At 41.5% G+C, this 14,984-nt stretch overlaps 1 protein-coding gene across 2 annotated transcripts in view; it reads left to right on the top strand.

The window, feature by feature from the left end:
* Window positions 1-13,935, top strand: part of tspan14 (tetraspanin 14) — a 14,703-nt gene extending 768 nt beyond the window's left edge. For both annotated transcript variants that reach the window (XM_067611010.1, XM_067611009.1), the window contains exons 2-9: window positions 1,855-1,937; window positions 3,398-3,448; window positions 3,644-3,790; window positions 3,892-4,062; window positions 10,272-10,397; window positions 10,536-10,586; window positions 10,922-11,035; window positions 12,398-13,935. In XM_067611010.1, coding sequence (XP_067467111.1) covers window positions 1,857-1,937; window positions 3,398-3,448; window positions 3,644-3,790; window positions 3,892-4,062; window positions 10,272-10,397; window positions 10,536-10,586; window positions 10,922-11,035; window positions 12,398-12,463 — 807 coding nt within the window. In that variant the 5' untranslated portion in view covers window positions 1,855-1,856 and the 3' untranslated portion in view covers window positions 12,464-13,935. The remainder of the gene's footprint in view (window positions 1-1,854; window positions 1,938-3,397; window positions 3,449-3,643; window positions 3,791-3,891; window positions 4,063-10,271; window positions 10,398-10,535; window positions 10,587-10,921; window positions 11,036-12,397) is intronic.
* Window positions 13,936-14,984: the final 1,049 nt, after the last annotated feature.

Here is a 14,984-nt window from a genome sequence, read left to right as displayed (position 1 = left end):
CATAAATTAATATTTCATGTCTTTCAGGAGCAGGAAGAAGTTATCAAGTCCCACCCCTTTTTATATTTTATCAAAAATCTATAATCAATAGTCTAAATGTTAAACATAGATATTCCAACTTTCCGCCCCAGTGTTCAGAGTACACAACTCCATCAAATCAATCAAAAAAGAAACATTCAGAACGGAAACAGTCAAAATAAACAAACAAAACCACAAACATCCTGTCGTACTCTGCATGCTAATCCATCACATATCCGATCAATAATCCATCACATATCCGATCAATAATCCATCACATATCCGATCAATAATCCATTACAGTTACTTTTATTCAACCAGCAAGTTTTTTTTGACCGGAAATGACACAAGCGTCTCCCAAAAGATAATAAGACGACATACAAGAGGCATCATTGTGGAAAAAATTATTTCTCAGCTTTTATTTACATTTGAACAAAAAGTAGCATGTCCAAAATTATTCAATAAGTTATAATGTCAGTTCTATATATAAGTTCTAGACCATTCCAAATAGTTCAAGCTGTTCTAAAGCATCCTAATTACCCTGATTCATTGGGAACAGCTGTTTTAATCAACTCAACAGGTGAGTTGAGTCATGGCTAAGACAAAGGAGCTCACTGAGGACCTGCGGCTGAACATTGTGGCTGCTCACAAGTCAGGAAAGTGCTATAAGGCCATATCTAAATGTTTTCAAGTTCCAGTGACTACAGTTCAAAGTATTATTAAAAAATACAAGACGTTCCGCACTGTGGAAAATCTCAGAGGACGTGGTCGGAAGCCAAAAGTGACACCTGTGCTGGCCAGGAGGACAGTGAGAGACGTGAAAAAGAATCCAAGGATCACCACCAAGGCCATCCTGGTGAATATGTGCTCTGCTGGTGGCAACGTCTCAAGGCTGACAGTCCAACGGACACTGCACACTGCTGGGTTCCAGGGACGCAGGCCAAGGAGGACGCCACTTCTCCAGATAAGGCACACAAAAGCCTGCTTGGCCTTTGCAGATGCTCATCTGGACAAAGAAGAAGACTTCTGGTTTTCTGGTTTTCTGTTTTATCAGATGAAACAGAATTTGAATTGTTTGGCCGCGATGATGTATCCTTCATTTGGTGTAAAAAAGGAGAAGCCTTCAACCCTAAGAACACCATCCCCACTGTCAAACATGGTGGTGGGAACCTAATGCTTTGGGGGTGTTTTTCAGCCAGTGGACCAGGGAACCTAATCACAGTAAACGGCACCGTGAAAAAAGAGCAATGCATCAAGATTCTCAACAACAACGTCAGGCAGTCTGCAGAGAAACTTGGCCTTGGGCACCAGTGGACATTTCAGCATGACAGCAACCCAAAAGTGGTGAAGAAATGGTTAGCAGACAAAAACATTAACGTTTTGCAGTGGCCCAGACTTGAGAATCAGTGGAGGGAGTTAAAGATCAGGGTGATGGCAAGAAGACCCTCCAACCTGAAAGAGTTGGAGCTCATCGCTACAGATGAATGATGAACCAGTGGAGACATGCAAAACGCTGCTCAGCAATTAAAGGAAGTGTTTGATTGCTGTAATAGACATTAAGGCTTTTCTATTGATCATTGAGAAGGGTATGAATAATTTTGGACATTTGGCCACTTTTTGTTCAAATGTAAATAAAAGCTGAGAAATATTTATTTCCACAACGATGCCTCTTGTACGTCGTCTTATTATCTTCTGGTAGACGCCGGTGTCATTTCCAATCAAGAAAAAACTTACTGGTTGAATAAAAGTAACTTTGCCAGGTGTATGAATCATTTCAGGCTTGACTGTATGAAACATGTCAGCACATATGTGAGTTGTGTATGTTGTGTCTTTCAGAGATGTACTACTATCGCTATGACAACGCTGAGGTCAGCTGCTGCTACAAATACCTGATGTTCAGCTACAACATCATCTTCTGGGTGAGTTACCTGTTCACCTGTTCACCTGTTTACATGTTTACATGTTGAACTGAGACGGAACCATTTCCAGGTACAATCAGCCGTCCGACCGTGGATGCATAATAAGATCTGCATACAGACTCAAAGATGGTGAGAATCGTTCACTTGGCACATGAAGCACAAACAGTTTCTAGCTTCCAGGTTCCAGGTGTGTGTTTCTCCCGCTGGCCCCGCCCACCAGTCTCCAGTACATTCAGAGCGGCGCCGCCAGGATCCTGAGAGCACAAAAACACGAGGGCTGTAGTCTCCTGGCCGACTGGTTGATTAGTTGGTCGATATGCTCTCGTCCGACCAAATTCTCATTAGTCGAATAATCACTGAGTTACTTTCATAAGGAGAAAAGTGCTTCATCAATAATCCATTATTTCCTGCAGCAGGAAGGACGGACTAACAAATTACTTTTCAAATTACTTCAACTTTGAAGGCAACACAGAGACTCTTTTAAAAAAGGCCTAAAAACCTTTTTCATCTTAACTCTTATTATTATTATTATTATTATTGGTGTTGTTATTCATGTTGTGTGTTCTATGTTAATAAGTGTCACTATGAATGAAAAATTTGGTACAAATGACTTATTAACCTTCATGGATCATAAATTAATAACAGGAAGAGTCATACTTGACCTTATTTGCACCCGTTTCATCCGTCTTTCAAACCTGCTGAGAAGTGTTTCCTGTTTGAGCGTTAGCTAACAGGAAGTGATGTGACTGGCATCCTGTGTGGTTGAGGGAGGAAATGTGGCAACAACTCAGTCAGAGTCTCAGTCAGCTGAGCTGCTCCAGTAATCAAAGATCAGAATCATCCTCCGCCTGCAGCGTTTCATATGTAATGATGATGAAACATGTCGTCGACTCATCAGCAAGTCATGTACGTTTGATATTGTGCAAGAAAAAAACAGAACTGATAAATGCTCCATCATGTCGACATGTTTCCGATCTGATCTGAGGGCGTCTCCTCAGAAACAACCCACTCACTGGAAACCAGTCTGGAAACCAGTGGCTTTATTCATCTAACTGACTGGAAACCAGTGAATTTATTCATCTAACTGGAAACCAGTGTGTGTTAGTGGATCTGACTAAACACTGGTGTGTTAGTGGATCTGACTAAACGCTGGTGTGTTAGTGGATCTGACTAAACGCTGGTGTGTGTTAGTGGATCTGACTAAACACTGGTGTGTGTTAGTGGATCTGACTAAACACTGGTGTGTTAGTGGATCTGACTAAACGCTGGTGTGTTAGTGGATCTGACTAAACGCTGGTGTGTTAGTGGATCTGACTAAACGCTGGTGTGTTAGTGGATCTGACTACATGCTGGTGTGTGTTAGTGGATCTGACTAAACACTGGTGTGTGTTAGTGGATCTGACTAAACACTGGTGTGTTAGTGGATCTGACTAAATGCTGGTGTGTGTCTTGTGTTGCAGCTAGCTGGAGTCGCCTTCATTGCAGTGGGTTTCTGGGCGTGGAGTGAAAAGGTGATTGCACACATACAGATTGGAACAACGATAGACTCAATAAATCAGTATTGGTCTTGTATCAAGAACATTTTTGTCTTTTAGAAAAACAAGTTAAAAAAAGTTGGGCATCAGTTTGATCATTTAAACGTGATTTTACACACATATGTCACATGGTGATAATTACACACATCATGATGTTGTTGTGGTTCACAGGGAGTCCTGCTGGACCTGACCCAGGTGACCAAGCTGCATGGTTTCGACCCGGTCTGGTTGGTTCTGGTGGTGGGCGGAGTCACCTTCATCCTGGGCTTCGCCGGCTGTGTGGGAGCCCTGAGAGAAAACATCTGTCTGCTCAAGTTTGTACGTAAAAAAAACAAAACAAAAAAACCATCTGTCTGCGACAGTTTAAAAACATCAGCTTGTTAACTTTGTTTTTGTACATCTTTGTGGATTTCTGTCAGTTTTCGGGAGTGATCGGCTTCATCTTCTTCCTGGAGCTGACGGCGGCGGTGCTGGCAGTGGTTTTCCAGAGTCAGGTCAGAGAGTGGATCAACGAGTTCTTTCTCGCAAACGTCAAAGCGTACCGAGACGACATCGACCTGCAGAACCTCATCGACTCCCTGCAGAGGATGGTAACTGCTTCCTGTGCTGTCAGTTACAGCTGTTTACTTCTTCAGTTTATTACAAGTCAGAGCTGCAACTGACATCTTAAAGATACAGACAAATGATTCAATACGTTTAAACCTCTAGGATCCTGTTTACTGTTGGTTGGAGGATCCTGTTTACTGTCGGTTGAATGATCTTGTTTACTGTTGGTTGAATGATCCTGTTTACTGTTGGTTGAAGGATCCTGTTTACTGTTGGTTGAAGGATCTTGTTTACTGTCGGTTGAATGATCTTGTTGTTGATTGAAGTATCTTGTTTACTGTTGGTTGAAGGATCTTGTTTACCGTCGGTTGAAGGATCTTGTTTACCGTCGGTTGAAGGATCTTGTTTACTGTCGGTTGAAGGATCCTGTTTACTGTCGGTTGAAGGATCCTGTTTACTGTCGGTTGAAGGATCTTGTTTACTGTCGGTTGAAGGATCTTGTTTACTGTCGGTTGAAGGATCTTGTTTACTGTCGGTTGAAGGATCTTGTTTACTGTCGGTTGAAGGATCTTGTTTACTGTCGGTTGAAGGATCTTGTTTACTGTCGGTTGAAGGATCTTGTTTACTGTCGGTTGAAGGATCTTGTTGTTGATTGAAGTATCTTGTTTACTGTTGGTTGAAGGATCTTGTTTACTGTCGGTTGAATGATCTTGTTGTTGATTGAAGTATCTTGTTTACTGTTGGTTGAAGGATCTTGTTTACCGTCGGTTGAAGGATCTTGTTTACCGTCGGTTGAAGGATCTTGTTTACCGTCGGTTGAAGGATCTTGTTTACCGTCGGTTGAAGGATCTTGTTGTTGATTGAAGTATCTTGTTTACTGTTGGTTGAAGGATCTTGTTTACCGTCGGTTGAAGGATCTTGTTTACCGTCGGTTGAAGGATCTTGTTTACCGTCGGTTGAAGGATCTTGTTTACCGTCGGTTGAAGGATCTTGTTTACTGTCGGTTGAAGGATCCTGTTTACTGTCGGTTGAAGGATCTTGTTTACTGTCGGTTGAAGGATCTTGTTTACTGTTGGTTGAAGGATCCTGTTTACTGTCGGTTGAAGGATCTTGTTTACTGTCGGTTGAAGGATCTTGTTTACTGTCGGTTGAAGGATCTTGTTTACTGTCGGTTGAAGGATCCTGTTTACTGTCGGTTGAAGGATCCTGTTTACTGTCGGTTGAAGGATCTTGTTTACTGTCGGTTGAAGGATCTTGTTTACTGTCGGTTGAAGGATCTTGTTTACTGTCGGTTGAAGGATCTTGTTTACTGTCGGTTGAAGGATCCTGTTTACTGTCGGTTGAAGGATCCTGTTTACTGTCGGTTGAAGTATCTTGTTTACTGTCGGTTGAAGGATCTTGTTTACTGTCGGTTGAAGGATCTTGTTTACTGTCGGTTGAAGGATCTTGTTTACTGTCGGTTGAAGGATCCTGTTTACTGTCGGTTGAAGGATCCTGTTTACTGTCGGTTGAAGGATCCTGTTTACTGTCGGTTGAAGTATCTTGTTTACTGTCGGTTGAAGGATCTTGTTTACTGTCGGTTGAAGGATCTTGTTTACTGTCGGTTGAAGGATCTTGTTTACTGTCGGTTGAAGGATCCTGTTTACTGTCGGTTGAAGGATCTTGTTTACTGTCGGTTGAAGGATCTTGTTTACTGTCGGTTGAAGGATCTTGTTTACTGTCGGTTGAAGGATCTTGTTTACTGTCGGTTGAAGGATCTTGTTTACTGTCGGTTGAAGGATCTTGTTTACTGTCGGTTGAAGGATCTTGTTTACTGTCGGTTGAAGGATCTTGTTGTTGATTGAAGGATCTTGTTTACTGTCGGTTGAATGATCTTGTTGTTGATTGAAGTATCTTGTTTACTGTTGGTTGAAGGATCTTGTTTACCGTCGGTTGAAGGATCTTGTTTACCGTCGGTTGAAGGATCTTGTTTACCGTCGGTTGAAGGATCTTGTTTACCGTCGGTTGAAGGATCTTGTTTACCGTCGGTTGAAGGATCCTGTTTACTGTTGGTTGAAGGATCTTGTTTACCGTTGGTTGAAGGATCCTGTTTACTGTTGGTTGAAGGATCTTGTTTACTGTCGGTTGAAGGATCTTGTTTATTGTTGGTTGAAGGATCTTGTTTACCGTCGGTTGAAGGATCTTGTTTACCGTCGGTTGAAGGATCTTGTTTACCGTCGGTTGAAGGATCTTGTTTACTGTCGGTTGAAGGATCTTGTTTACTGTCGGTTGAAGGATCTTGTTTATTGTTGGTTGAAGGATGTTGTTTACTGTTGGTTGAAGGATCTTGTTTACTGTTGGTTGAAGGATCTTGTTTACCGTCGGTTGAAGGATCTTGTTTACTGTCGGTTGAAGGATCTTGTTTACTGTCGGTTGAAGGATCTTGTTTATTGTTGGTTGAAGGATGTTGTTTACTGTTGGTTGAAGGATCTTGTTTACTGTTGGTTGAAGGATCCTGTTTACCGTCGGTTGAAGGATCTTGTTTACTGTCGGTTGAAGGATCTTGTTTACTGTCGGTTGAAGGATCTTGTTTATTGTTGGTTGAAGGATGTTGTTTACTGTTGGTTGAAGGATCTTGTTTACTGTTGGTTGAAGGATCTTGTTTACCGTCGGTTGAAGGATCCTGTTTACTGTTGGTTGAAGGATCTTGTTTACTGTCGGTTGAAGGATCCTGTTTACTGTCGGTTGAAGGATCTTGTTTACTGTCGGTTGAAGTATCTTGTTTACTGTCGGTTGAAGGATCTTGTTTATTGTTGATTGAAGGATGTTGTTTACTGTTGGTTGAAGGATCTTGTTTACTGTTGGTTGAAGGATCTTGTTGTTGATTGAAGTATCTTGTTTACTGTTGGTTGAAGGATCTTGTTTACTGTCGGTTGAATGATCTTGTTGTTGATTGAAGTATCTTGTTTACTGTTGGTTGAAGGATCTTGTTTACCGTCGGTTGAAGGATCTTGTTTACCGTCGGTTGAAGGATCTTGTTTACCGTCGGTTGAAGGATCTTGTTTACCGTCGGTTGAAGGATCTTGTTTACTGTCGGTTGAAGGATCCTGTTTACTGTCGGTTGAAGGATCCTGTTTACTGTTGGTTGAATGATCCTGTTTACTGTTGGTTGGAGGATCTTGTTTACTGTTGGTTGAAGTATCTTGTTTACTGTTGGTTGAATGATCTTGTTTACTGTTGGTTGAATGATCCTGTTTACTGTCGGTTGGAGGATCTTGTTTACTGTCGGTTGAAGGATCTTGTTTACTGTTGGTTGAAGGATCCTGTTTACTGTTGGTTGAATGATCCTGTTTACTGTTGGTTGAATGATCTTGTTTACTGTTGGTTGAATGATCTTGTTTACCGTTGGTTGAATGATCTTGTTTACCGTTGGTTGAAGGATCTTGTTTACTGTCGGTTGAAGGATCTTGTTTACTGTCGGTTGAAGGATCTTGTTTACTGTCGGTTGAATGATCCTGTTTACTGTCGGTTGAAGGATCCTGTTTACTGTCGGTTGAAGGATCCTGTTTACTGTCGGTTGAAGGATCTTGTTTACTGTCGGTTGAAGGATCTTGTTTACTGTCGGTTGAAGGATCTTGTTGTTGATTGAAGTATCTTGTTTACTGTTGGTTGAAGGATCTTGTTTACTGTCGGTTGAATGATCTTGTTGTTGATTGAAGTATCTTGTTTACTGTTGGTTGAAGGATCTTGTTTACCGTCGGTTGAAGGATCTTGTTTACCGTCGGTTGAAGGATCTTGTTTACCGTCGGTTGAAGGATCCTGTTTACTGTCGGTTGAAGGATCCTGTTTACTGTCGGTTGAAGGATCCTGTTTACTGTTGGTTGGAGGATCTTGTTTACTGTTGGTTGAAGTATCTTGTTTACTGTTGGTTGAATGATCTTGTTTACTGTTGGTTGAATGATCCTGTTTACTGTCGGTTGGAGGATCTTGTTTACTGTCGGTTGAAGGATCTTGTTTACTGTCGGTTGAAGGATCCTGTTTACTGTTGGTTGAATGATCTTGTTTACTGTTGGTTGAATGATCTTGTTTACCGTTGGTTGAAGGATCTTGTTTACCGTTGGTTGAAGGATCTTGTTTACTGTCGGTTGAAGGATCTTGTTTACTGTCGGTTGAAGGATCTTGTTTACTGTCGGTTGAATGATCCTGTTTACTGTCGGTTGAAGGATCTTGTTTACTGTTGGTTGAAGGATCTTGTTTACTGTCGGTTGAAGGATCCTGTTTACTGTCGGTTGAAGGATCCTGTTTACTGTTGGTTGAAGGATCCTGTTTATTGTTGGTTGAAGGATCCTGTTTATTGTTGGTTGAAGGATCCTGTTTACTGTTGGTTGAAGGATCTTGTTTACTGTCGGTTGAATGATCTTGTTGTTGATTGAAGTATCTTGTTTACTGTTGGTTGAAGGATCTTGTTTACCGTCGGTTGAAGGATCTTGTTTACCGTCAGTTGAAGGATCTTGTTTACCGTCGGTTGAAGGATCTTGTTTACCGTCGGTTGAAGGATCTTGTTTACTGTCGGTTGAAGGATCCTGTTTACTGTCGGTTGAAGGATCTTGTTTACTGTCGGTTGAAGGATCTTGTTTACTGTTGGTTGAAGGATCCTGTTTACTGTCGGTTGAAGGATCTTGTTTACTGTCGGTTGAAGGATCTTGTTTACTGTCGGTTGAAGGATCTTGTTTACTGTCGGTTGAAGGATCCTGTTTACTGTCGGTTGAAGGATCCTGTTTACTGTCGGTTGAAGGATCTTGTTTACTGTCGGTTGAAGGATCTTGTTTACTGTCGGTTGAAGGATCTTGTTTACTGTCGGTTGAAGGATCCTGTTTACTGTCGGTTGAAGGATCCTGTTTACTGTCGGTTGAAGTATCTTGTTTACTGTCGGTTGAAGGATCTTGTTTACTGTCGGTTGAAGGATCTTGTTTACTGTCGGTTGAAGGATCTTGTTTACTGTCGGTTGAAGGATCCTGTTTACTGTCGGTTGAAGGATCCTGTTTACTGTCGGTTGAAGTATCTTGTTTACTGTCGGTTGAAGGATCTTGTTTACTGTCGGTTGAAGGATCTTGTTTACTGTCGGTTGAAGGATCCTGTTTACTGTCGGTTGAAGGATCTTGTTTACTGTCGGTTGAAGGATCTTGTTTACTGTCGGTTGAAGGATCCTGTTTACTGTCGGTTGAAGGATCTTGTTTACTGTCGGTTGAAGGATCCTGTTTACTGTCGGTTGAAGGATCCTGTTTACTGTCGGTTGAAGGATCTTGTTTACTGTCGGTTGAAGGATCTTGTTTACTGTCGGTTGAAGGATCTTGTTTACTGTCGGTTGAAGGATCTTGTTTACTGTCGGTTGAAGGATCTTGTTGTTGATTGAAGTATCTTGTTTACTGTCGGTTGAAGGATCTTGTTTACTGTCGGTTGAAGGATCTTGTTTACCGTCGGTTGAAGGATCTTGTTTACCGTCGGTTGAAGGATCTTGTTTACCGTCGGTTGAAGGATCTTGTTTACCGTCGGTTGAAGGATCCTGTTTACCGTCGGTTGAAGGATCTTGTTTACTGTCGGTTGAAGGATCTTGTTTACCGTCGGTTGAAGGATCTTGTTTACCGTCGGTTGAAGGATCTTGTTTACCGTCGGTTGAAGGATCTTGTTTACCGTCGGTTGAAGGATCTTGTTTACCGTCGGTTGAAGGATCTTGTTTACCGTCGGTTGAAGGATCTTGTTTACCGTCGGTTGAAGGATCTTGTTTACCGTCGGTTGAAGGATCTTGTTTACCGTCGGTTGAAGGATCTTGTTTACCGTCGGTTGAAGGATCTTGTTTACTGTCGGTTGAAGGATCTTGTTTATTGTTGATTGAAGGATGTTGTTTACTGTTGGTTGAAGGATCTTGTTTACCGTCGGTTGAAGGATCTTGTTTACTGTCGGTTGAAGGATCTTGTTTACTGTCGGTTGAAGGATCTTGTTTATTGTTGATTGAAGGATGTTGTTTACTGTTGGTTGAAGGATCTTGTTTACTGTTGATTGAAGGATCTTGTTTACCGTCGGTTGAAGGATCTTGTTTACCGTCGGTTGAAGGATCTTGTTTACTGTCGGTTGAAGGATCTTGTTTACTGTCGGTTGAAGGATCTTGTTTATTGTTGATTGAAGGATGTTGTTTACTGTTGGTTGAAGGATCTTGTTTACCGTCGGTTGAAGGATCTTGTTTACCGTTGGTTGAAGGATCTTGTTTCTGTAACAGAACTACTGCTGTGGAGCTCAGGATCCAGACGACTGGGATCTGAACGTGTATTTCAGCTGTAACGGGACTCATCGCAGCAGAGAAAAATGTGGAGTTCCTTTCTCTTGCTGCATCACTGATCCTGCTGTGAGTTCACTACAATCAATATGAATCATTATTGATCATAATCGTCTTTGATTCAGTTCAGCTGTTTCTGTGATTCTGCATTAAACTACAAAACTGAAAACTTCAAAACAGTCTGTTTAGTGTTTGTGTTTGTTTCAGGACTCGGTGGTGAACACTCAATGTGGCTACGACGTGAGAAACAAACCAAAGGTGAGGTCTCTTCTGATTGGTTCTTCTGAAGTCTAAAACATCTGAATACGAGATCAATACTCAGTATTCCATCAGGAACATTAACATGTTCTTGTTGGTGTTATGTTCACATGCTCCAGTTAGAACCATAACAACACGTTCAAATGCTGTAATGGGATCATTTCATGTGTTGTTACGGTTTTATCAGTAATTTCTAAAAAGAATATTTTTAATGTTCTAATATGTTGTTAATGTTCTGACAGAAATATATTCTTAAACACTGTGTTCTTGTGTTCTAACGTGATGTTTCATCTGGAACATATATTTCTAATGTTCTAATTTTATTGTCATATCAGAGCGAGTGGAGAGATCATATTTACATCAAAGGCTGCATTGCTGCGTTAGAGGACTGGTTACCTGGAAACCTTTACACTGTGGCCATCGTCTTCATCGTCATCTCTCTGCTGCAGGTACAAATACTCCACACACCAAATGTGTACTGTCGCTTTAACTACACAGACGGCGTACTGTCGCTTTAACTATACTGACGGCGTACTGTCGCTTTAACTACACAGACGGCGTACTGTCGCTTTAACTATACTGACGGCGTACTGTCGCTTTAACTACACTGACGGCGTACTGTCTCTTTAACTACACTGACGGCGTACTGTCTCTTTAACTACACTGACGGCGTACTGTCACTTTAACTACACTGACGGCGTACTGTCACTTTAACTACACTGACGGCGTACTGTCGCTTTAACTACACTGACGGCGTACTGTCTCTTTAACTATACTGACGGCGTACTGTCTCTTTAACTATACTGACGGCGTACTGTCTCTTTAACTATACTGACGGCGTACTGTCTCTTTAACTACACTGACGGCGTGCTGTCGCTTTAACTACACTGACGGCGTACTGTCTCTTTAACTATACTGACGGCGTACTGTCTCTTTAACTACACTGACGGCGTGCTGTCGCTTTAACTACACTGACGGCGTACTGTCTCTTTAACTATACTGACGGCGTACTGTCTCTTTAACTACACTGACGGCGTACTGTCTCTTTAACTACACTGACGGCGTACTGTCTCTTTAACTACACTGACGGCGTACTGTCACTTTAACTACACTGACGGCGTACTGTCGCTTTAACTACACTGACGGCGTGCTGTCTCTTTAACTACACTGACGGCGTACTGTCTCTTTAACTATACTGACGGCGTACTGTCTCTTTAACTATACTGACGGCGTACTGTCGCTTTAACTACACTGACGGCGTACTGTCTCTTTAACTATACTGACGGCGTACTGTCTCTTTAACTACACTGACGGCGTGCTGTCGCTTTAACTACACTGACGGCGTACTGTCTCTTTAACTACACTGACGGCGTACTGTCTCTTTAACTATACTGACGGCGTACTGTCTCTTTAACTACACTGACGGCGTACTGTCTCTTTAACTACACTGACGGCGTGCTGTCTCTTTAACTATACTGACGGCGTACTGTCTCTTTAACTACACTGACGGCGTACTGTCTCTTTAACTACACTGACGGCGTACTGTCTCTTTAACTATACTGACGGCGTACTGTCTCTTTAACTACACTGACGGCGTACTGTCTCTTTAACTATACTGACGGCGTACTGTCTCTTTAACTATACTGACGGCGTACTGTCTCTTTAACTACACTGACGGCGTACTGTCGCTTTAACTATACTGCTGTCGTACTGTCAGCTCGTTCATTTGTTGACATGTTTGTAGATCGATATACTTTATTGATCCCAAAGGGAATCGATCACAGATCTATGTTGACGCTCTCTGTGTGCAGATGGTGGGGATCTACCTGGCCCGGACTCTGATCGCCGACATCCAGAAGGTCAAATTCAGTTACTGAACCTGGCTTGCGGGGGCGGAGCCTCCACCTGCAGGGGGCGGAGCCTCCATTTGCAGGGGGCGGGGCCTCCAGCAGGTGCTACTGGACCAAGTTTCTTCAGTCAGATGTGCCTTCCTCTTCTCTGCTGTGTCTGCGTCACCTCGTTTAATCCCCTCAGTCCTCTGGTGATGTGGTTGCCATGGTGACTGAGAACAGATCTGTGCCTTCACTTTCCTGCAGTTTCAGATTAAACATCACGTGTGTGATGCAGCGCCGCCTCACCGCCACACTCCAAACTGCTGCTCCTGCAGGACTTTTTCTACTCTGTGAATGTTTATTGATCCAGTGTGTGACCTTTGACCTGATTGGCTGTTATTGTTCATCATCATCATCATCATCATCAGTGACCCCAGCTGGGGTTTTTTCAGGTTAACTCAGGTCTTCTTCTTCTCTGACATCAAACCTGCGTCTGTTTTTTGTTTTTCTGCTTTCACGGTTTATTTTCTTCGTCCATTAATCAGCTCGTTATTTCCTCAATTAATCAGTTTATCATTTCATGTATGAAGCAAAGTGACGTCTTGTTCTGTCTGAAAGCATTAAATCAATAGTGGGCAAATAGCGGCCCGCGGGCCAAATCCGGCCCTCCAGCAACAATATTAGTCCCCCCAAAGTTTTAATGTGTGAATTTTAACAGCTGAAATTCCACAACAGAAAGAGGTGACAAACTAACAGGAACAGTTTCAACAACAACAACAACAACAACAACAACAACAACAGTACTTTGAACTATAAATGACGTGTTTATCACGTGTGATTAAAGTGCGTCTGTAGTCTCAAAGTGCAACACAGAACATACATGAGTCACTTTTAGCCAAATCAGTGTTAACGTTAGCTGGAACTCTTTTAGCCTCCAATTCAAATGGAGAAAAATAAAGAATAGAGATTTGTGTCTGTTAACGGCTCAGCCAATGAAAAGCCCCGACAGAGCTGACCTCATAGCATTAAATGAGCCTTTGATGGGAAACGGTTTGTAAAATCTGGGTCAGTGATGTCATACAGGTGTTTCTCTCAGACTCTAATTAAAGAACATTGTTAATAGTTTTTCTTCTGCAGGAACCTGAACTCACCTGCAGAAGAAAAACCACAGAAGAAGAATCAAATCACATTAGAAACAGAAACAATCTGAAGTTAAAATCACGGCGTGTTCCTATAAATCGTCTCCGAGGGACGGCTCAGGTCATGTGACTTGTTTGGTTTTTTACACTGGATTCGTGAAGCTCCGCCTCCTCCTTGTTAATGAGCTTTGAATAAAGTTTTGAATGAGTTTTTTGTATGAAATAAAGTTTTGAGGTTGTTTGTGTCTATCTGAACTTTTTCTGCTTTGTTTAATTTTTCTGATTTGAGTTTTTGTGTTTTAACCTGAAAGTTCAGTTTTTTATAAAAGTGAATTTGTCTTTTTTATATTCAACTAAATAAAAATGAAGTTGAATCTGTTTCTGTCTGTTTATTCAAATGTGATGAATAGAAAGAAACCTTTAATTTAAAATGTAGATCACATGACACGTGAGAGCAGCACTTCCTGTCAGTCAGGCGGCTCCGATGCGTCGCTGGTAAAAAGGTTTCAGCCCTGATTAACATCAACATTTTATAAAATGACTCAGAATATAAAGAAACAATTTCTGTATTAAATGATTTACTTTTTAAACATTAACTCTGCAAACATCTGTAATAAAATACAAGAACGAGTTAAAATGTTTGTCTCAAACGTCTGCAAATAAGGTCAATTATGACTCATGAATTAGTCATCCATGAAGGTTAATAATAATAAGTTATAATAAGTAACAATAATAAGTTATAATAAGTAACAATAATAAGTTATAATAAGTAACAATAATAAGTTATAATAAGTAACAATAAGTAATAATAAGTAACAATAATAAGTTATAATAAGTAACAATAATAAGTTATAATAAGTAATAATAAGTCCACCAGTGCTGTCGGCTGATAAACATAATAATTTAATAATTACATCCACCTGTTCAACAACAAACTGACTGTTGGCTTGTTTCAGGATTTTAAATGACCTGCTGTGACATCACTGCAGTGACATCACCGCTGACATCACCGCTGACATCACCGCTAACATCACTGCAGTGACATCACCGCTGTGCTAAAATAATCTCAACTCAAAGTCCACTCACATGTTTTTTTCCAGAGCTTTCGACTTCACGCCACTGTCTTCATCAGTGGATACTCAGTTGTCATGGAGACGGGTTGTTCACATGAAAGCCGGTGGATACTTCCATCGCTGTCCTCTGTGGCAGCTGTGCTGTTTCCATGACAACCATGAAAATAACCCGTCTGCTGATGAAGCCCATGAGATCGTGACAAGAAAGCCAGTAAGCGGACCTTGAGTTGAGTTTTAAACTGAGAATCTTTCATTCATTTCATTTTTAATGAAATCACAGATGAGGTTGTGTGTGAAGTTTGAACCTCGTATCTCCAGGATCAATGGATGTGAATATACAGATTGATCGTCTGT

Source organism: Thunnus thynnus, chromosome 14, assembly GCF_963924715.1.
Source record: "Thunnus thynnus chromosome 14, fThuThy2.1, whole genome shotgun sequence".
Classification (NCBI taxonomy): Eukaryota; Metazoa; Chordata; class Actinopteri; order Scombriformes; family Scombridae; genus Thunnus; species Thunnus thynnus.
Note: the sequence above shows the minus strand (reverse complement) of the source record. Positions and strands in the feature narration are given on the sequence as shown.